At 42.1% G+C, this 22945-nt stretch overlaps 1 protein-coding gene across 11 annotated transcripts in view; it reads left to right on the forward strand.

Annotated features, from left to right (window-relative positions):
• The window catches only part of LARGE1 (LARGE xylosyl- and glucuronyltransferase 1), a 539997-nt gene that overhangs the window by 448456 nt on the left and 68596 nt on the right, over nucleotides 1–22945 (forward strand). For all 11 annotated transcript variants that reach the window (XM_070506993.1, XM_070506995.1, XM_044780870.2 and 8 more), the window contains 2 exons: nucleotides 2546–2658; nucleotides 4470–4595. In XM_070506993.1, the coding sequence (XP_070363094.1) occupies nucleotides 2546–2658; nucleotides 4470–4595 (239 nt within the window). The remainder of the gene's footprint in view (nucleotides 1–2545; nucleotides 2659–4469; nucleotides 4596–22945) is intronic.

The following is a 22945-nucleotide window of genomic DNA, read 5'->3' on the forward strand; positions in this document are numbered from 1 at the left end:
TTCTGAAGTGTTCCGTTGGTTTGAAATAGTTTATGCTTTTAAAAATTAAATTAAAATTACACAGAAGAAAAGACTGGGTAACAGGTGCAATGATGCCACATTTCTGCATTTAGTTTTCTGTTCTAGACGCTCCCCTTTTGTTAACTAGCCTGGCAGACAGGGTGAAATTGCATCTGCCACTTAGGACTCGCCGAGTCTCAGCACCATTTAAAAGCATCGGTTCTTAGCTCAGTCCCCAGAGACAGACAGATCTACCATTGACATCTCTAGAAGCTTCCAAATGTGCAGAAATATCTTTCATCATTGTTTATAGCTTCCACCACCCCCTCCCCGCCCCCATTCTCTCTACATGTTGGAGCATCTCTCCAGGCTAATTAGAAATAGTTTCTGCAATAAGGTTTAATGAAATTCTCTTTCACATGGTTGGAATCTGTTTTCTGGAATCCATCACTGTATTCTCTTGGTTTGTGACTTTCTCAATTTTTCTTTCCTTTCTCCCCAAAAGAAGCAATCAAATGATATGCTTGTGGTGAATTTTACCATTTCTGAAATATCTCCCGGGTTTAGGGAACAATTTCAGTGGTGTGCTGGAGCTCACTCACACTGACTCGGGATGGCTAATCGAGCACATTGCTTCCCCCTGAGCATTCGCTGATGTCACGTTGGTAACTTGAAAGCAGCCACGCTGGGAGTATTTACACCATGGGAATCGGCAGATGCTACAAATTAAGTTTTTGGTTTTAGTTCTTCCCCTGGAGAGCTGGGAGTTAATCATTTACCAGTCTACCACTAGGGGGTGGGACAGTTTTCTGGGTTTGCAGGGCAAGTAGCATTTTCTGCATTTTACACATGTAGAAACCAAAAGTCAAAAGAGGAAAAAGTCTTGGCCTGAGTCACAGGCTCCAAAGAGGCATCGCTGGGGCTCTGGTCAGTGTGGTGCAGATGAAGAAGTGCTGGCTTTGGAGTCAGGCGGATCCGAGTTTGAATCTGGTTTCGCCACTCATATACTGTGCATTGTTCAAGAGTCTTACTCAGCCCCTCAGTTTCCCTACTTACAAAATAAGGATGACAGTATCTAGCTTGTAGTGATCTTGTGAGCCATAAGTGAAATATGTGCCAAAAAACCTTACAAAGCACACAGGAGATATGCAATAGATATAATTCACCCTTCTCACAGAAAAGGTCAGATTGGTGTGTTATCCCATTCTTCCCATAACCAGATATTTTTTTATTTCAACTTCACCAGACCAAACACGTTTCCCTAAGTAGTAGATATACTTTTCGCTCCAGATAGGCGCCACTGGAATAAGTCAAAAGTCTCAGAGTTGGCATTTATGTGTGATTTGGGGAATCAGTTTCTTTCCAACAGTCTTAGAAAGGTAGGTACTAGGTATCAACTAAGTTCATTTTTCAACTGCCTGGCGTTTTCTCCACTGACCGCTCTGCTGAGCTCAGCATGCTGAGAAGGATTGATTGGGGAGCCCATGGGTGCTACAATTCCATCCACCAAATTAACTGCAGTGGCCTTTGGGGAAATTCTCTTGGCCCTTCGTGTTCTTTGCTCTGTGTTCTCTCTGCATGCTCTAACTGACCTGGTAGGAGACAGCTGCTTCTAAGTCATTCAACTAAGCCACAATGTACTTTTCTTTTTAGATTTTTATTTAGTTAGTTTATTTTTGCCTGAGTAATATATTTGTTTTAACATTTTAAAAAATACAGAAGGGTATACAATGGCAATTTTCCTCGCTACACAATCCCCCATCCACCCAGGTCCCTCCTCATAAATACTAATAACAAAAAAAAAGAAAGTGGAGAAGAAGAGGCAACAACCTCTTATTATTAGCTTCTTATGAGCCCAGAGGCTTTTGGAGCTCATCTTAATGATCCAGTATCAGCGCTGCCTTCACCATAGTTTACGTATGTGTTGATTGTGGCGGACTCAAGTAGACTATGGAAATCAGGAATGCTGAAATGAGCTCATATGCTTGTCAGTAAGTATAAAGCAAATTGGCAAGACTTACCCAGAATAAAGTCATCGAGGAGCTGCTTTTTGTCTGTAAAGATAAATGGTGTGCTTTGTGCAAATATCATCCATCAGCTAAACCTAGATAGGTTGTCATCTCTCTGGGGAAAAGCTTAGGAGAGAATCTAATGCTTACAGGGAATGTGCAGTGGTAAGTTGTTTTTTAAATTGTGGTCAAATCTACATAACACGAATATACCGTTTTATCCATCTTTAAGTGCACGGTTCAGTGGCATTAAGCACATTCACACTGTTGTGCAGCCATCGTCACTGTCTATCTCCAGAAAGTACTAGGCACTTTTGCCCATCTCATTTAGTGCCTGCAGCAGCCTTTGAGGTCTGGATTAACGTGCTCCATGCGATGACGATGTTTCAGAGAGATTGTTTGAAGTCTCATACGGAGTAACTGGCACAGCCTCGGGTTGAACCCAGGTGTGTTTATCTCCCAAACATGTGGACGGGTGTGCCTGGCTCTCTGTCTTACCATTGTTTTTTCCTTCTCCATCCAATGCTCTTACCCAGGGGTGATCCTGCTGCTTCTAGATAAGCTGCGGAAGATGAAATGGGAGCAGATGTGGAGGCTGACCGCAGAAAGGGAGCTGATGGGCATGCTCTCCACATCCTTAGCTGACCAGGTGAGTGGCCAGGTTAGAGGGCATGGTTATTCCTGAGCACCCTGGTGCTCCTTCTCAAACTTGAAAGTGAATGGGTCGGAATTATTTCCTACCTATTTTGTGACTGTAAACTTGATAGATCTGCCTTATACTTGCCAGTCTAAGACAACAGCTCAACTCAGTTCATTCTCTTTGTTCATTTAGCACACTTGCACTGCACACTGTGTATGCCAGGGACTGGGTTCAGAAATAGGATTCCAGAGATCAATGAAGGACGCAGACCTTGGCCTCAGAGAGCTCATAGTTTATTGAAGCAGGCTCATAACTAAATGATAATTTGGTGTTTCAGAGGAGGTTGGCATCTTCATCTCAGTGTGGAATGCCCCGTGCCTACTCCCTGAGATTCCAGAATGCCACACCACATTTCCCAGACAAGATTTCATTTGCCTCTCTGGCAAATAGAGCCTAACTTTTAAAACAAAGCCTTTTGCTTCAATCCTATACCATGACCCCGTCCTCCAGGGAAATGCATTTAAATGTAAGGGACAAATTGCCTGGCTGTAGGAACTTTTAATCCATGCAATCTGAAAAAGGTCCATGAACACCACCAAACTATGAACTAAAATTCATTAAAACCCCATTTCTCATTTTGACTAGGAAATGCAGGGGCCTGAGCCTTTGACCTTGATCTACCAGGGTCATTTCAGGTTTCCTGTGGTGCACATAGCCGTTTTGAAATGTAAAGATGATTCTTCTGGCTTCTCTGCATTTTATCCTTTCCTTTTCATCGAAAAAGCAACCTCTGTGTTATTGTTCAATGTGCAATTGTCTGATTCGTTGAATTTTTGCAAAGTTTTCTAATAAAAAGGAAACAAGAAAGTCCATAGGGTTACTTTACTATTTTTTTTTAGCATTGTTATTATTCAGTATTTCCCAAGCAGCCAGAAACTAATTTCCTTTTTCAAACATGAGATATGGTATAATGAATGCGTTAAAAATTACCCAGGTAGCTGTTTTAAACCTGAGGGGAAAATTGTCCTCCATTGTCATATTTTAAGTCAGGTCACAATGACTCGAGCGTGTCCCCAAAAGCTAGCAATTGCATGTCCACGTCCAATGAGGATAGTTTATTCAGCCATCTCCTGCTGCAAAGGCCCATAATTCACCTCCCAGCACCACCTGTCAGTAGCTACTTAATAAGTATGGCCTGGTACGGGAGCTTGGAAAAGAGCCCGAAAGAGGCAAGGCCTCCTCAGGAAAGTCAGAGCTGGATTTGGAAATGGGGAGTGCAAACTCGGGCACCATGGCCCGTAGGAACCCAGGATGCATCCATCACCGAGTCCGCCAAAAGCCCCAGGAAGAGCTGCTGAAAACAGGATCTATAATTTGTCTCAGCCCCTGAATGAGCAGAGCCACTTGTCATCACGCAGTTTCCTCTCCAGGAGGCTCAGGATGGATGACATGGGGCTCCTGGATGAGGTGGGAAGAGGGGCGGAAAAGTGACTTCATTTATTATCTGCCGGCTCAGCTCGGGTGGAAAAGATGCTCCCCATCTGCCCCCACGTAAACTTGCCGGATGATGTGTGGCAAGAGCAGCGGGACCTATGAGCTCCAAGTCAGCATGGGGCATTCCCCCATCTCCATCCGAACATCGTTGCTTGGTTCCTAGAGATAAGAGGTGAGGGAAATGCCCTGTAGTGCAAGCCAGCCTGTGTTCAGAGCAAGAGGCTCAAGAAAAGCCCTTGCACAGAGGACACGGGGCCTCGAGAGCCAGCATCAGAAATGGAACCCGCCCGACTGTTTTGACTGTGTCTCTGGGTTTTCTCCCCCAGGATATTTTCAACGCTGTCATCAAACAGAACCCCTTCCTCGTGCACAAGCTCCCCTGCTTCTGGAATGTGCAGCTGTCGGACCACACCCGCTCCGAGCAGTGCTATAGAGACGTGTCTGATCTAAAGGTAAAGACAGGCCTCTGTGGGCGTCGGGCACGTCTGCGGCCGTAGAGTGAGGTGCTCCGGGGTGGCAGAGGAAAGCTGCATCGGGAGGACTCTTCATGGGGATGAATGGCTCTGAGCTTTGTGTGCAGTGTGGTGAGAGAGATAAGGGCGCAGAAGAGCAGGAGAGATGCTCTTTTCTTCTTTGCTTTTGTTTCCCTCTCATTTAGGCTTTCTGGAAAGCATAAGGCCTCCAAGCATAGGAACCAGCCTGTGTGGTTCTTTGTCTTGCCGCCTGCTGCCAGCTGTTTTGGTTCATGTCAGCTCCCCAGATCCAGTTATTTAGTTCAAACAAAAACATTTATTGAGGGACTATGCTGAGCCAGGTGCCATAGATATGGATATGAATAACTTACTTGCTACCTTCAACTCATTTATGGCTTAGCCGAGCTGAAAAATGTGTACGGAGATAAATGCAAAAAAAAATTATCACAAGCGCTATTGTAGGTGTGGGGAGGGTGAGATGCAAGCATAAATGTCTCGTTCTACCTCAGGGAGAAGGGACAGTGACAGAAAAGTTTTCATCATTGGTCTCTAGGTACCAAACACAGCAGTAGGTCCTGGCAGTAGACAGATGAAGAAGACGGGATGTATCAGTTATCTGCTGCCATAGGTGATGCTGCGTAACACACTATTCTAACAGTGGCTTAAATCAACACCGTTTATTTAATTGGTGATTCTACAGGTTGGCTGGATGGTTGTCTGATTTTCACTGGCTTAACCACGTGTCTGTGGTCAGCTTCAGATGGGATGGCTGGTGGCTGGGGCAGCTTGGCTCTCCTCCATATCCCATCAGCAGGCTGGTCTGGCTTGTTGTCATGGTGAAGCAGAGGTGGAAGAGGAAGCCCTAGTGCACGCAAGGAAACCTTGAGTCCTTGTTGCTGATAGCCTATTGGCCAAAGTAGCCATATGGCTGAGCCCAGAGTGAAGGGATGTGTCAGAATTCCCTGCCTACCATAGGAGGAATGAAGAACTGACCTCAACTGTTAAATGTCAGATCAAGGATTTGAACCCAGGCCTGTCTGACACCAAGTGTGTTTACCCCTCTGCCTGTATCAAAGATGGAGTGGATATATGCATCCATAGAGTTTACTTCATTTAAAATTTATATCCATTGCCCATGTGGCACTCCAGTAACGAGAATTGCAAGTTTTCAGAAGGGAAAAGGAACCCAAACCTTGCCTTCCTGGTAAGTCAGTCTTTCCTAATTGGCTCCTGGTCCATGTCCACACATGCATATTATATCTTATTTATAGTCATAACGGACATGGAATTTTATACCCTTCCGTTACTTACCCATTTCTGTTACCCTAGTTGTTTTCAAATTTTCACAAATATAAACTGTGTCACAATGAATAGCTTAAAGTTCACACCTTCCCAGGAGTGAAATTACAGAGTCAAAAAGGAAAAACTTTTTTTAATGCCCTTGAAGTTCATTGAAAAGTATTAGAAACTATTTAATGAGGCAGAAGTGCCTGTATCATTCATTCTTTTAATCGGCATTTATGCAGTTCCATCAATATGTCATGTACTTCTTAGCCACAAGGAAAATAGATGAAATACACAGGAATATTTCCAAGAATAGCATAAATTAGAAGTTCAAAGGGGAGGCAAATAAAACCATCCCTGAAAATGCTGGATAAGAAAATTTTTAATGTTTTGAATGCATAGTTGATCAGTCCGTGAAGTAAATGAAGTAAGCAGAGGCCAGAAACAGTGACAAAGTGTGAATCTAGAAGGATAAACAAAAAGCAGCTGGATCTGACCTTTGCTCCTAGGGGCATGTGCTGATCCTTGGTGGCCAGGAGCCTGGTTTAAAGGTAGTAACTATAGACCTGATTGTTCAAGTGAGGGAATGCTATCACAAGTTATACTGGGACCAGAGGCCTAAATCGAAGTCAGGCAAACCCTATGTGTAACTATTCTAGTGCAAGGTTATGGATGAGACTTGGGTCCCAATGGGAAGAAAGACAATTAGAAGACCATTGCATAAAGTCAGGATCCGTGAAGAGTGATCCTCACTGGATAGAAAGTTGAAAAACTCATAGAGAAGAAGGAGACAATAGAGATTGTTGCATGTTTCATCCTTGGTTTTAGATGAAATAAGGGGGAAATGTTTCCCCTGAGAATTTCTAATTTCAAGCTCTGCTCATATTGTTTTGAGGGCTGCAATTATATGGGTGGGGCAGAAATATAAAGAAAAAAGTGAAAATTTGCCAGGCATTTGGCAGAAATCAACAGAAATCTGATTTGGAAGAATACTCTCAAAAACAAGACCAGAAGTCTTTAGGTGGAGTTTCAAGAAAAATGAATTCTCAATCAGTGATCACTGAACACACAAGGAAATAAGCCACCATGAGAGAGAGCAGGAACGGCAGATTGGAGAATTAAATCTCAAAGGCTGCAGGTATTAGACTTATCAGACATAACACATAGTACAGGCATAACCTCACCTTATTGAGCTCTGCAGATACTGTGTTTTTCACAAGACCCTCCGTTGGCAAAAAGATTGTGACTCGCTGAAGGCTCAGATGATGGTTTACATTTTTTAGCAGTAAAGTATTTTTAATTAAGATATATGCTTTGTTTTTTTAAGACATAATGCTATTGCAAATTTAATAGACTACAGTATAGCACAAACATAACTTTTACATGCACTAGGAAACCACAATATTTGTGTGACTTGCTTTATTGGGGTGGTCTGGAACCAAATCCACAATATCTCTGAGATACGCCTATATAAGTAATTTTACTGTGTAAGAAATAAAGAATATTGAAAGTAGGATGGAGGAACAACAGAGTCTCAAAGATGAATAGACCTATTTGGATCAAATAGTACTTTGAGAAGTGAAGAATATAATTATGGAAATTACATATTAAATGAATGAGTTAAGCAGTAAATTAGGCCCAGCTGAAGAGAGAATTAATGAACTGAAAGAAATATCTGAAGAAATTACCCAAAACACAGCACAGAGAGAAAAAGAGATAGAAAAACTGAAAGAGAAGAAATTGGGATATGTCTAATTAGACTATCAGAAGGAGGTCATAGAGAAAATTAGAAGTGTGGCATTGTTGGATGAGGTAGCAAATAGGAATTTTCCAGAACTGTTAAATGGTCTTCTTAGATATAAGAAGGATAGTATTTACCAAGCAGGTTCAATAAAGAGAAAGCCATACGGAGACCTACAGTAGTGAAATTACAGCACGTCAAGAAAAGTGACTTTAATATAGCCAGAGAGAAAAGACAGATTCTCTACAAAGAAATTGCACGTATGTGATGAAAGTTCTTAGCAGCAGCCGTAGAAGCCAGAAAAGAGTAGAAGTAATATCTTTAATGTGCTGAGAGACAATAACAATTTTGCCTGGCAAAGCAATCTTTCAGGCATGAGAGAGGAATACTCAGATGAGCAAAAACAATGAGAATTTACCACCAACATACTGATGCAAAGAGACTTCTAAAGATTGTACTTCAGGAATAAGGAATATGGTTCCAGATTCTAGAAGGAACATTGAACAAACAAGTTAGAAATATGTGGGAACTCCAAACAACATCTAAATAATAGTAATGTAAAATTTGTGGGTTTGAAAAGGTTGTACCTAAAATATCAGACAATGACATCATGCCAGTCAGGAGAGACGTGGTTAGAAGTAACTATTCTGAGATCATTGTTTTGTTGAGGAGGGGGATGAGGTATTAACTTTAGCTGCTAAGCTAGATAAGCATGCTAACATTTCAAGGTTAAGCTCTAAAAGAATTGGAAAAGGGTATATAACTTATAAATCTAAGGTGAGTAGGATGGTCAATGGAATAAAAAAAAAAAAACAACCAAAATATCTCAGTCATTTAAAAAAATTAGAATACAAGAAAGGAAAAAATAAATAACAGCATGGAAAAAGTGGGGGAAAATAGAAAGCAGGAAACCAAGATGATAGAAATAAGTCCGAATATATCAATAATCAAATAAACTAATTTTGGGGATGAGAAGACAGATTGCCAGATTAAATAGGAAATGATATCCAACATATGCTGTTTACAAGAGACATACCTAACCCATAAAAACCTGGAAAGGTTGACAGTAAAATTATGGAAAAAAGATTATCAGGCAAGTATCATCCGAAAGAAAACTGGAATAAGTATCTTGATACCAGCCAAAGCATTGGTAGCTATAGAGATGGTCACAACTTCAAAAGTTCACCAAGAAGATACAAGAATTCTAAAGTTATATACATCTCATGCTGTAGCATATCTGTGAACACCAGAGAGAAACTGACAAGTCTCCTCTCATAGTAGAATATTCTAACATATCTTTTTCAAATATTAAAAGATCAAACAGAAAAAAATAATTTTTAGAAAATATGGAAGATTTGAACTACACAGTTAAAAATCTTGATTTGGGCAGATAAGGAACCTTGTACCTAACAGAGAATATACGTCCTTCTCAAGCTCATGTGAGATGTTTATTAAAAAGTAACCATGCACTAGAGCATAAGGCAAATCTCAGTACATTTCAAGAATTTTGTTATATGTGTATTTCTCTGAACACAGTATATATATTTCTCTGAGCACAGTATACTGAACACAGTAGCAATCAGATTTTTTAAAAATCTATTTGATTAAAATTGAGAGCACACTTCTAAATTATTCATGATTCTAAATAAAATCATGATTGAAACTGACTACTTAGAACTGAATGGAAATAAAAATAATACATGCCAAGACTGTGGAATGGAACAAACATGAGGGACATTCATAACCTTAAAGTTTATATTAAAAAGAAGAAAGTTTGAAAATTAATAAGCCAAGTTTACAACTTAAGATGATATATAAAGAATATTAGAATAAATTCAAAGAAAATAAAAGCAGGACATAAAAAAGATAGAAGCAGAAAGTGAGCAACAAATTCTTCAGCAAAGTCAAGGGTTGGTTCTTTGAAAAGGACCAATAAAATAGACAAAGCTATGGCAGGACTCGCTGAGAAAAAGCCAGCAAACTCGCCAATAAATGAATGGGGGCATAAATGTAGATTCGTTTGTTCCTTCTCCAAATGTTTTTGAGTCAGTGATTCTTCTGAATTCTAGGAATACAGGAAAGATTAAAGCAAACAAAAATCTCTCACCTTGCGGAGCTTTCGATCCAACAGATAAAGCAGAATTGTAGGAGATAATAGGAAAACACTGTGATCAAATTACGTCACTAAATTTGAAAACTGATGTGAAATGAACAGATTCCTAGAAATGTATAATTTACCAAAACTGACTTTAGGAAAAACTATAATGTCTGGATTATCTTCTAGCTGTTAAACCTTCTTACAAAGAAAATGGCACCCTTAGATGGTGAGTAGAGACAAGCTCTACCAATTTTTTTTTTTTTAAAGATTTTACTTTTTTTTGCTTTTTCTCCCCAAAACCCCCGGTACATAGTTGTGTATTCTTCGTTGTGGGTTCTTCTAGTTGTGGCATGTGGGACGCTGCCTCAGCGTGGTCTGATGAGCAGTGCCATGTCCGTGCCCAGGATTCGAACTAACGAAACACTGGGCTGCCTGCAGCGGAGCGCGCGAACTTAACCACTCGGCCACGGGGCCAGCCCCTCTACCAATTTTTTTTTAAATAATCAAAGATATTTCTAATTTTAAGAAAACTTTTTTTCTGACCCATTCAATGAGGCCGGGATATCCATGATACCAAAATCAGACAAGGAGAGTACAAGAAAGGAAAAATGCAGTCCTGTCTTACTCATGAATATAAATGCAAAAATCTTTAGCAAGATATTAGTAAACTGAACCCAGCCATATATAAAATAGATAATACATCATGGCCAAGTTGGGTTTATTCCAGGAAAGAAGAGTAATTTAACATTGAAAAACTTACAAGTGTCATTCAGCATGTTAATAGATTAAAGGAGAAACACCATATAATCATCTAAAGAGATGCAGGAAAATTATCTGATAAAATCGACCATTCATTCATGACAACAACTCGTAAATAGTATCAACTGAAAACCCACAGCAAACTTTTGCTGAGCCTTTACTTAGGGTTATGCTAATTGGTTAAGAGAAAAGAAGAGAGAGCCCAAGAACATCCACACATTTTTGGAAATTTGATATGTGAAGAGGTGGCCTTCCCAGCCATTGGAGAAACGATGGAATTTTCCACAAGTGGCGCTAAGACACCTGATTATCTATGTGGAAGAAGTGATAGTGGATCCCTGTCTCACACCATGCACAAAATCAATTCTGATGGATTAGAGGCTTAAATAAAAGGCCAAATTAAACCTTTATTTTAAAAAAATTAGGTAACTAGCCTATGACCTCAGAATAGGGAAGAATTTATTCAAGAAGACGCCAAAAGCGTCTATCATAAATGAAAGGATCGATCAATTCAACCACATTGAAATTAACAACTCCATCGAAGTGGCATCAAAAAGACAAAAGAAAAAGAGATTTTCAACACTTGTAACTGACAGAGAACTAGTAAACAAAATATACAAACAACTCTTACGAATTAAGAAGAAAAATGTGTAAAAGATATAACAGTCATTTCACTGAATTACAGAGAAAATGGCTAATAAACAGTTGAAAAGATGTACAACCTCTTTGTTAATCAGGAAAGTGAGAATTAACTCCACGAAGAATTTCCCACCCACCAAATTGGAAGAGTGGTACTATCAAGTCTCATTTGATCAGTAGGAAATCTCCGATACTATTGCTAGGAGTATAAATGGATACAACCAAATTGGAAAAAGATTTTGGCACCATACTGAAAAATTGAAGTACTGCATATTCTACAATCTAGGGCTTGGAAGTAATTGGTCAAAAATTGAGAAGTGGATGACTTTCTGGAGAAAGTGCTCCACGTTCAGCTCCCAGTGAGCAGGGGATGACAGATTGAAGCCCTGCCTGTATCCTCACGATGAATGACATTTCTTGACCAGGCAGGGGCACGGGAGACTTCTAAACTCTCAAGTCTTATTTTCATATCAAAAATAAAAATATGAACCTTCCACAAAAATCAGTGCAACTAAACACCTCGGCAGGCTTGAAAAGGAAGGAGATTCTGACACGTGCTACAACGTGGATGAACCTTGAAGACATGCTAAGTGAAATAAGCCAAACATAAAAGGACAGATATTGTATGAATCCAATTACATGAGATACCTAGAAAAGTCATGTTGATAGAGACAGAAAGTAGAAGAGTGGTTCCCCAGGGCTGGGCTGAGGAGGAAATGTGGAGCTAATGGGTACCGACTGTCAGTGTGGGATGATGGAAAAGTTCTGGAGATGGATGGTGGTGATGGTTGCATAACAGAGTGAGTGGACTTAGTGGCACTGTACTATACACTTTAAAGTGGTCAAGATGGTACATTTTTTGTGTGTTTTATCACAATAAAAAAAATCCAGGGCGGGGAGGGGATCCTTAGCAGGTGTCCTGTGAAATTGGTCGCTCTTGGGAGGATTAATATGGATTTCATTAAAGAAACCAGACAGGTTTTCATAAGCCGGTATATTTGGCATGGTATCTGAGAGCCTCAAACTTGGCAGCCCCAGAAAGGAAAAGAAACGTCTCCAGAAATCAGACGAGACTCTTCATTTGTGGACTTTCAACTGAGGCGTTTTGTAGATGCCAACAAAGCTAGGTCTTCAAGTGAAAGTAAGTGTGTCATATCTACCCACCACAGACATACCTGTGCATTCACGCACCTGTATTTATCGAGTAGTTACTATATGCCAGGCACTGTGGCCCTAGTGATGGGTGGGAAACAAAGTTGACCAAGCCATGGGTCACGTAGAGCTTACGTGTTGGTGTGGCAGATGGCTACGCCACTTTGGTATTGCTCAGTGGTCGCTCAATTATTGTCACTTTGATCCTGTGAAACAAAATAATTTGTCAACTCTCTGTGGCAGCCTACTGTATGTATAAGGAGAGGAATTTCTATCAAACAGCAAAACCACAAAGATAGAGTCAAACCAAATTTAACACATATCTTTTTAGATAAACCTAAATAAGGATCTGGAAGTCATTTATCCACTAATATCTTATCAACAAAATCTTACACAAAACCCCAAAATACAGCTAATGCGTAAAAGAGGAGTTGCCCTGGAGGTGGACGGAGGGTTAAAGGTCTTGAGAGAGGGGTTGGCAGTCGTGAGCCCCACCCTCTGGGTCGTATCAGTACCTGGTCATTGCCATAGCACCCGAAGGCCTGGTCCAGGAATGCAGGATGTCTGTAGGTCCTTCCAGGCCACCCTAGGCCTCAGAGTCCAGGTAAAGGTATATCTTTGTCATTTTTTCTTATCTTTCTTCTCTTCTTCCTGCCATCCTTTACTTTATTTCACCCATCATCCAACATTATGAAGGACCTCCTATTTGCTGGTTATTATGTTCCTCCCTGGGGAATAAACAGATGTACTGTGAATTCTGCTGTCCATCAGCTCTCAGTCTGTTGCTCCAAAGGGTGGCCAACCTGAGACGCCCACCTGTGAGACACACAGGGGACCTCTGTTGGGTCAGCTGATTGAAAATGTTGATTCTTCAAGCAAGAATCATAAAAATGTTGACTTTGACTTGCCTTTTTATCCAGGGACCACGTCCTTTGTCTGCTGATTGTGCTGTATGATCTTGCATAAACGACTCTCCTTATGCATCTTCTGTGGTTCTCAGGGTCCTTTCCTTTAAAGTGGGGCGAGACCTTAAGGACTCTCACAAAGCAATTGAAGGGCAGTCCTGCATTTTTGAATTTTCCCTGCTCTTTTATAGTCATCTCACCTCCACCCAATCCAACAGCCAAGTTTTTTAGGGACTTCTTTTTATCAAATTGTTCCAGAGTGTTTAACTTGCCTTTCATGGAACTACAACTCTCTTTTTGCACTCAGCTAATTCAGAGAATATTTAATTACATTTCCAATTACATTAGGAATACAAGTGGCATAAAAACGCATTTGGTAACAAACACACTCCCTCCTGGTTAGCAGAGAGCTCAGTGTGGAGGAGCAGACGTGCTCCCACATGCTACTAGAGAGGAGCTTACTGAAGCCTTGGGCAGCTAGCCTGCCCTGGGTGTCAACAGAGAACTTTGTGCTAAGTATAGGTTGGTTAAGAGAACTTCTAAGGGGGTAAATGGATTCACTAAGCAGTCAGAAGAACTGTATAAGCTCTTGGAGCCAAGCAATCCTGTAAATTCTAATGACAGTTCTACTTCTTGCCAGCTGAAGGACTTGAGTAAATCACTTAACCTCTCCCCGGCTCGGTTACATTCTCGATAAAATGGAGGCCGTTATTCTTGGCCCGGTTCTCAGCCAGGCCCCTTGAGTGCTCCGTAGAAATGCACTTGACTTCTCCTCAGTCTTTTGTGTTTCGAAGACCTTCATTTTTATCTCTTCGGTCCTAAGGCTTGATGACTCAGCCTTCCCCGGCTGAGTCTTAAACAAAAAGAGAAGGACCCAAAGGAGCGTCTTCTTATTCCTTTAGCCGGAGCACAGACTCTTAGGGGACCAGCAAAGGGACTGTGTGCTGGTTCAGAGAATGGGGAATGGAAGAGAGTCTGTGAAACTTTGTTCTAGTCCTTGAGTCTTCAGTGGGTTATTAGAGGTGGAAGGCCTGCCGGGAAACAGGCGGTAGTGGCCAGGAAGCGGCAAGCAGCGGGCTCCGTCCTTGGGTGTCTAAGAGTTCCTGGAGCCCCTGAGCTGAGTCTCCTGGAGGTCCTGCCCTCAGGAAGGTCACCGTCTAGTGAGAAGTAACTGGTAAATAAACAGAAAATTCCTTTACAGCCTGCTAAGTGCTGTGACGTAAGGAAATAAAGGGGCTGAGAGGGCAGGAGGAAGCCCATGTCTAGTTGGAATGTGACGCACTCTGTCTTGGAGGGATTTCTCTAGGAGGTCTGAGCTGAGTCTTGACATCAAGCTCTACTCCTTCCTTGTCTTCTGCCCCTCTTCCCACCGCTGTCGAAACCACTGTTCCTCCTATGCACGTGCCCCTGGAGAAAAGGAAGAGGTGGAAATTCACATGCAGGTTGGGAACGGTGGACTGGGTGCCAGGTAGGCAAGCAACGGGGCCGCACCATCGCTTCAGAAACCTTTATCCAGAATGCACTGATGCCTTTCTGGGATTGACAGGAAATACATTTCAAAGGAAGCAAGCTGGAACCAGGACCTCAAAGGATGAAATGGAGTTGTTCAGGTCGATTGGGTGGGAATGGTGTTCCAGGCATGGCGGCACTTAATCTTTACAAAAGTCTCACAAGGCGATTATTATGTGGTCTCTTTTTTATACATCAGAAAATTAAGGGCTGTACAGATTAAGTCACTTACTTGCCCAGAATCACACAGCGAAATGTGACAGCTGCGGTTCAAACTCATGTCTGTCCAACACTGAGTCCAGAGCTCTTTCCTCTGACACTGGGCTGAGTTCCCACCTGAATATGTTTTCCCAGGAGAACATTTCACATGAGAGAATGATTCTGTAGGATTGTTCTGGGAACCTTCTCTGGATTAAATGGGTTTTTTAAGACCTAACCCCAGAACAGAGACCCTGAATATAACATTGTTACACTCCTTGAAAGAACATTCAAATTGTAAGCAGCAGACTCAGAGGCTGAATTTTTGACTGCCATCCATTCATGAATCGGGAACCGAGTGCACTTAAAAGGAAAATCCAAAAGGAGAAGAAAAAAAGAAGAGAAAGCACACCATCCATATGGGGAAATGATGTATGTTCCAGGAGGCAATCTGTAGCATTTGCATAAAGGGAGTAGCGCATAACTCAAGTTTTAAAACATTTTATAATACTTAGAGAGGTGTCAGTTTTCACATCTTTTGAGGAAGACGAGGGGCCGCCGTGTATTAGCATATCGAGCACGCCATCATTAAGCAGACTACAGTGAAAAATGAGGTGGGGGAGCCAGCGAGAGGGTAATAAGAATGATGAATGGTAAGGTTGATTTTGGAGGATTAGGATGGATCGAGGAAGAAAAAACAGTTGCTTTGGGGGAGAAGATCTAAAATCTAGAATTACCACCTCCCAGCCAGACTTCTCTTTGCTTCAGGCCAGTGCCTGTTTAATTTCACTGCATGACCCGAGGCCAAGGGCGCTCAGTGTTTTATTGTCTCTGCACACCGCCAGGCTAGTAAATTCCAGGAGTCCCCAGATTAAAGACGAGGCAGCTGGCCCCTGTTCAAGCAGCCTGTCTGTTGGCACTGTTGCTCTGTGGCTCATGGAGTTGCTCGTTCACCCAGCAAACACTGCAGAGCACCCACGGTGGGCCAGGCTGTGAGGCTGTCATTGGGTTCCTTAACCTCTCTTCACCAGTGTCCTCATCTGAGAAAGCCGGGAAATAGTCACCACTCTACAAGATGTAAAGATTAAAAGGGGTGATAGATAAAGCAGTTAGTACCAGGCTGTAAGACATGCCTAGTGTTCTTCATGATACATTGGTATTGTTGCCACTCTCTCTCAGAGTAATTTTCAGTCAACTGGTGGACAAAACATGTAAATAAGAGATTTTTTTTTCTTTTTTTGGTGAGGAAGATTGGCTCTGAGCTAACATCTGTTGCCCATCTTCCTCTTTTTGCTTGAGGAAGGTTGTCACTGAGCTAACATCTGTGCCACTCTTCCTCTGTTTTGTATGTGGGATGCCACCACAGCATGGCTTGATGAGCAGTCTGTCGGTCTGCTCCCGGGATCCAAACCTGAGAACCCTGGGTCACTGAAGGGGAGCACATGAACTTAACCACTATGCCACCAGGCCATCCCCCAAAGAGATCTTCTTCCTCATCCATTCCAATGCTCTCATTTCACACACTCGAAGGAAATAGGAACCCACAGAGGGAAAGTAGCTTGCCGCGGTTAAACACTGGTTTGTGGCATATCATCTTGTGCCCCAGTATTGGGCTGGAGAAGGGCATGCTTGGCGGAGGGGACTTTGGATCATTTAAGCTTTAGTCGTTTGTCTTCCCACAACCTCACCCATTCTTTGCTTGTTGGGTCATTTTCAGAACCTAGCTCCTCTGGGTGTTATTGATTTAAGGTACCTGTCAAAGGCTTTGTTACACATAGCTGATGACATTCAGATGCAGTGATTCTCGGAAACATCAACAAGATTCCTAGAAGCAAAGGGATGCCTCTGGAAGATCTCCCCTGTGATAGCACCTTTTGGAGTATGTATCCAAACGCTTCTAAGAACTGTTAAGGAGATTCCTTTAAAACAGGAGAGCTGGGGAGGGGGTGGCAGAGGAGAGTTCTCTGTACTCTATATCTATATACCAGATACCAAATTGTGGAGTCCTGCAGCAAGGAAAGCGGATCGATTTAGTTGATCCCAGTGTTTCCCACACGTATTCTCTGTCCACACACAGAGCAGACCCCTTTGACCCTGGAATACCTTGTGGGATAGGTTCTTTAGAAGCCCACTGTAAGAAACACTTCCCTGGGTAATCCGGGCTCTATCAAGAAGAAAAGGATTTTGAGAGAGGGAAGTACCAATTAAGCAGTATTTGATGGTCAAGGATATTGAACCACTGAAGTTTCTAAGCATGTAGAAATGATAGTTTTAATAAGTAACATCATTTTTTACCTCAAAATCCCATGACTATGCAAACAATTTTATTTGTTGTTGTTCTCGTTTTTTGGTGAAGACTAGCCCTGAGCTAACTGCTGCCAGTCTCCCTCTTTTTGCTGAAGAAGACTGGCCCTGAGCTAACATCCGTGCCCACCCTCCTCCACTGTATACGTGGGACGCCTACCACAGCATGGCATGCCAAGCGGTGCCATGTCCGCACCCGGGATCCGAACTGGCGAACCCCAGGCCACCGAAGCAGAGCGTGCACACTTAACCACTGCGCCACCAGGCCAGCCCCGATGCAAACAGTTTTAAGTATTTATTTTCTAAAAGCTTTATTTATATCACAGGTTCCTTCTAAAAGTAGTTATTTTCCCATTTATCATCTTTACATTGAATGGTCAGATTAAAGATGTGAATTTTTTTAAAAATGTGTGAAATAGCATACCACTGGCAACCATTTTTCATAAAAACAAAAATACGTAAATCATCTTTACGTGTGCCCTGAGTTAACCAGCGAAGCTCTATGTTGTACAGATTTTCTTTGTCATTCCTCATGTCAGTAGAAAGTATTGTAAAAATTCCCTGATACAGTCAGTCTTGCCTTTATAAAATTAACCAAATCAATGACATCCTGTTGTGCATGCTGGCTTCAAGGCCTTTGATGCAAACTTTTCTGTCACTAATGCTATAAAGGAATTCAATATGGGGCACTCGCTCTGTCACCTTACTCGAAATCCTTTTATTATTCCAATTAAAGCAACAGTATCTTCACTGATTACACGTATGCACTTTCCAGAAAACACACGTATCATTAAAGTAGGAATTTACTGTTCAAAATATAACTTCTCCAGGGCATCTTTCCTTGAGTGCTCACTGAAAACTTGTTCTTTGTGTATTTCATTATCTAAAGAGAATCTTGCTAATAGCATAAGCTGACACACATCAAAATCCTCTGTACTCTGATTAAACCCTATAGGAAATCTCCCGTGTAATTTGTTCTGACACAAGTTTCTTCAGGCCTTCAGCATTTGCCTTCTGTGACTCTTCCCACAATATTTGCTGACAAAGGAATATACGTTGTTTTGGAACCATATTATCTTTCGTGTATTTTTTTAGGCATTTTTGCCCAGGCAGGAAAAACAAGTGTTTCCCTTATTGGATTTTATTATCTTTTGTTTTTCTGTAGGAAATCTCCAAAGAGACTGCTAAACTCTTTTCCTGGCGTTTAGCAAAACACTGCAAAGTTCTAGACTGACTGTCACAAGATCTTAAACATCATCAAAAAGCTGTGGGGGCTCGTCTCCGTCTTCCAGATTCTTTGTTCTTAAACGTCTTGCTAATCTTCTCTGTACTAACATGAAATAATATCGCAAGGCATCGTATACACTTGGGGTGAAGTTCTTCCTTAACGATTGTGGTTGTAAATCCATGTTTGAAATGGTCTTGAGAATTTAAATTTTTTTTGCCACCTTCTTGTCAGATCTAATTAGGCAGGCATTTCCGTACTTGGGACCGTGGCTAAGAGAGGTGGTATTGGCAACAGAGGTGTCAGCTCAGCTGTTTCCTTGCTGGTCACATGAGCTTGTCTTCTTGGTATTCTCAATCTGTCATTGCTCTGTAGGACTCTCTTTTTTTATATAAAGTTTTATTTGGAAGAATTTAGACTTGCACAAAAGTAGTCAACGTGGTGCTGAGAGTCCCGTGTACCCCTCATCCAGTTTCAGTTTCCTCTGATGTGAGCACCTCACCCAACAATGGCGACCCTGTCAAAGCTCCAGACGAGCGTTGGTGTATTGCTGTTAACTAACCTTGATGCTTTAGCTGCTTTTCACCAGTTTTCCCATAATTTCCTGTTCCCTTAGTCTCCTCTGGTCTCTGACAGTTTCTCGGTCTCTCCTTCTTTGGTGTGACCAACCTTGATAGTTTTGAGGCGTCCTGGTCAGGTAGTTGATAAAGCGTCTCTCAAATTTGTCTTGCCCCATGTACGTTCTCGTGAACAGACTGAGGTTACAGGTTGCTCGAAAGAATATCACAGAAGCAACGTGCCCTCCTCGTCCCATCATGTCGGAAAGGACCTGATTTCCACACGCCACAGCCCTAGGGCTGCTTGACGTTCCTCCCTTGGTTAGGGCAGTGTCTGCCAGCTTCCTGTACTGTAAAGTTATTGTTTTCCCCTTTCCTACTTCATTGTTTGAAAGTGAGTCACTACGTCCGCCCCACTCTGCCCGGGGGAGATGAAGCTCCACTTTCTGGGGAGGGGGCAGCATCTGCCTAGATTATTGGGGTTTTTCTGTAAGGAGATTTATCTCTTTCCCTCATTTTTGTTTATTTATTAATTTATTAAATCTCTTATTTATATTCATATGGAGTCACATATATTTCTTTTATACTTTGGGTTATAACGCAGGACTCTTTTTAAGCCATGTGTTGTTTTGTTAAATATTATTATTATTTTTGTTAGATATTATTATTAAATATTATCAGTTAAATGTTATTATTGTTATTATTAAATAATATTAATGCATTAAAAATAGATGTTAGTATGGTTGGTAGAACTCTTACTAGGCAGCTTTCAACCTCAGTACAGATCAGCTCAATATGTGAGGGCGCCGTATCACCCCATCTGCATTGACACAGTTAGGTATGGGTGCTTAAGAGATGTAGCACATCTCAATCGATCTTGATCAATCTCTGCCTCCCTTCTTCCCTCTCTCTCTGCCTCCACTTTATCTGTTATGCCAGTGTGACAGCCCCCCAGTCAGTATGTAGAGCTCAGTCATTCAACAAATATGCATTGCACACTTCCTACGAGCCACGTACTGTTTCTGTCACTGGTTATATAGTAGTGAATGAGATAGTGCAGGGCCCTGCTCCCCCTGAGCTTATATTCTGGGGCAGAATACAGAGATCAAATAAGAAAACAAGTGGTCCAATTGGTCATTTCCAGTAGTAAATGTGCTATGAAAAAATCAAAGCAGGGTAATGTAAGCATGACCAGCATTCATGATCCGAGGTTGAAGAGAGAAACCCTCTTTCTCTCCATGAGTCTGCAAAATGACTCTGTTGACCCGTCATGGGACACATGCCCATGCTTGAACCAATCTCTGTGTTCTTAGGAATAGTCAGGAATGACTCTCTGCCTGAGTCGCATGCTCATGCTTCAGGCAGAGCAGCCATGACCCATGGCCCCATTAGAATCATAGGAGGAAGGCAGGGTCTGGTTCTGTGAAGGAACAATGCAGGACACACGGAAAAGCAATCGTGGGCCACTATGGAAGGTACCTGCTGGAAACCCGGCTGCTAGCTGTCTCTCTCGGAGTTTCCAAGCAGTGGATCATATGGTGCCCGTGCACCAAGGGCATTACTAACATTCCCCCAAACTGGCAAAACTCCCCTAGACTTCATACCCAGCTGCTCCTCAGCCAGTCTTGTAGAACTCCTCAGCTAAAGATTCCATGTGATCTCTAGAGATGGAACCCGCTTCCCCCTGTCCTCCCTCCCCAAATCAATGGAGACATTCCCCAGGAGGACACCGTGGGGACTCAGTGAAATGTGGATAAAGTCTTAGTAATTAATTCTGTAGAGAGAGGAAGAATACAGTGCTGGTAATCATCCACACGTCTTACATTGGGAGTCTGCAGAGCAGCTACATTAAGGCCACATTCATTGAGGATTCTTACACCGTTTACATCACTTTCCCATTTCCTGCTATCACTGGTCCATCAGGAATCCTTCACACATACCACAATCTGGTTCAAATCGATTGTTACCCCTATTTTATAGCAAAAAAGAACCAAAAACATTGAACACGATGAAAGTTAGAGCGTATAGCTAGATCTTCTCGTGGATTCATGACCCTCGCAGCCCTGAGTATTATCAAAGGTTTCCATTTTCCTGTGGTCATTTTTTTCTCTCCCCAACCTCTACCTTGTCAGGCAGGGAAAAATAAGAAATGATAGGCTGTAGAACAGGGCCTCAGAGTCATGCACTGGCCGGAGTGTCTACATTTTCCAGATGAGGGATCTAAATAATCACTGAGTTTGGTCTGTTTTCTTTTCTTTTCCTGGATAATGATGCATTTTTGTCTGGGGAGAACTTTTTTTTTTCCTGGGACTTGTGAAAACCAAGAAGCAACCGGAAGCTGTGTAAAAGGAGTCACAGAGTCTTTGTGACTTGAAGTCTGAGTATCAAGGACACTGTTTTGATTTCATAGCCACTACCTGGTAATTGTCAGAAATAGGGAAGGAGAAGGAAGAGAGATGGAATAGAATATTCAGCAGTTGATGGGGGGAATAAAAAAGCTGGAGTGGATTCCATTGGCAGTCAGCAAACATTGACCAGGCCTGTCACTGTGCATGCAAAGTTGGACAAAACACAGGTCTTGCATTCAAGGAGCCAACAGTCCAGGTTTTAAATAGAGACTGAGGGATACTGCTGTTCACTTTAGAGAACATCCCATGGGAGGGGTGTTTGTGTATTCCAGAGGCTCACACGTGCTGAGCACCAGTCTGTTCCAGGCTCCGTGGTAGACTCCTTTACATTCTTGTCTCGTTGTCCTCAGAAGCGGATATTATTATTTCCTTGTAACAGATTAGAAGATAGAGATTCAAATACATTAAGTTGTTTGGGTGACAGAGTTGGGAAGAAGCAGGGCTGAAATTTGCCTTGCTCCCCTGCCAATTAGCACTCTCTCACCTCTGCCTACAGTGTTAAACCCAACTTAACGTATTTGCCCTCCTGAATAGCCTTCTTCAGGCTCTCCTTGAGGTCTGGTTGGGAGGAGACTGCCCCTGGCATGGCGTCTTCTCTGGGCTGTATTGTCTGTACCCATCCTGCCCTTCTGCCCCGGGCCGCGACAGCTGCAGGTCCTCATGTTAAATCTTCCTTCCTGCACAGAGGCCCTGTTTTCATCCAGCCTTCCTTATCAGTAAGCTGGCTGTTTGGTGAAGACTAAAACCAGATTTCTTTTTTAATTTAACAAGAATGTGCAATAGCCCTCAGGTCCATCAACCCATCAGTCCTGAACTTGACCACAAACCTCAGGGCAGTCGCTGTTATGACCCTTTTATAGATGAGGACTGTCTCCGTGATATTAGACAACTTAGTCAGGCCACCCAGCTGATAAGTGCAGGAGCTGGGACTGGCACGTGGGTCTGTCTGCTCGCCCCTTTCCATCTTGAAGATGACAAGGAAAGGGGTTTGTGAGACTATTGTCCTTCTCCTTGAAATACCGAACAAGGGGAGAACAGAGGCAGCTTAAACTCCTTCAAGAGAAAATGACAAGCTGTTTGCCCCTTAGACAAAGAAAAGGGAAATATGTTTCTCCAACCTAAAGCCCCATTAATACAGCTTTTATAACTGATTTGCTGTAGACAGACAGAATGTGAGGATTATTGAGAATGTCATCATCATCATTTCCATTCTTGAACCAAAGAGCAGCTATTGAATACTAACTACCTGCCAGGTACTGTGGCACTCAAGAAGAATAATAAGTCATGCTCCCTGCCAGGCCAAAAATTCACATTCCAATGCTACCAGGTACAGGCATGTAAATAAATAACTACAAGAGCGTTCAATGAGTTCTCTAATACAGTTAAGTGCAAGAGTCTATGGAGCACTGAGGAAAGACTCAGCAGCCTCATTGGGTATTATATTAGGAATGCTTACAAAAAGAATCGGAAAACCCAATATGCAGAGGCTTAAAATAAAATAGGGGCTCTGAATTTCTGACCTAAGAATTCTGGAGTAGGCAGCTATAGAC

This window comes from Equus asinus, chromosome 4 (genome assembly GCF_041296235.1).
Source record: "Equus asinus isolate D_3611 breed Donkey chromosome 4, EquAss-T2T_v2, whole genome shotgun sequence".
NCBI lineage: Eukaryota > Metazoa > Chordata > Mammalia > Perissodactyla > Equidae > Equus > Equus asinus.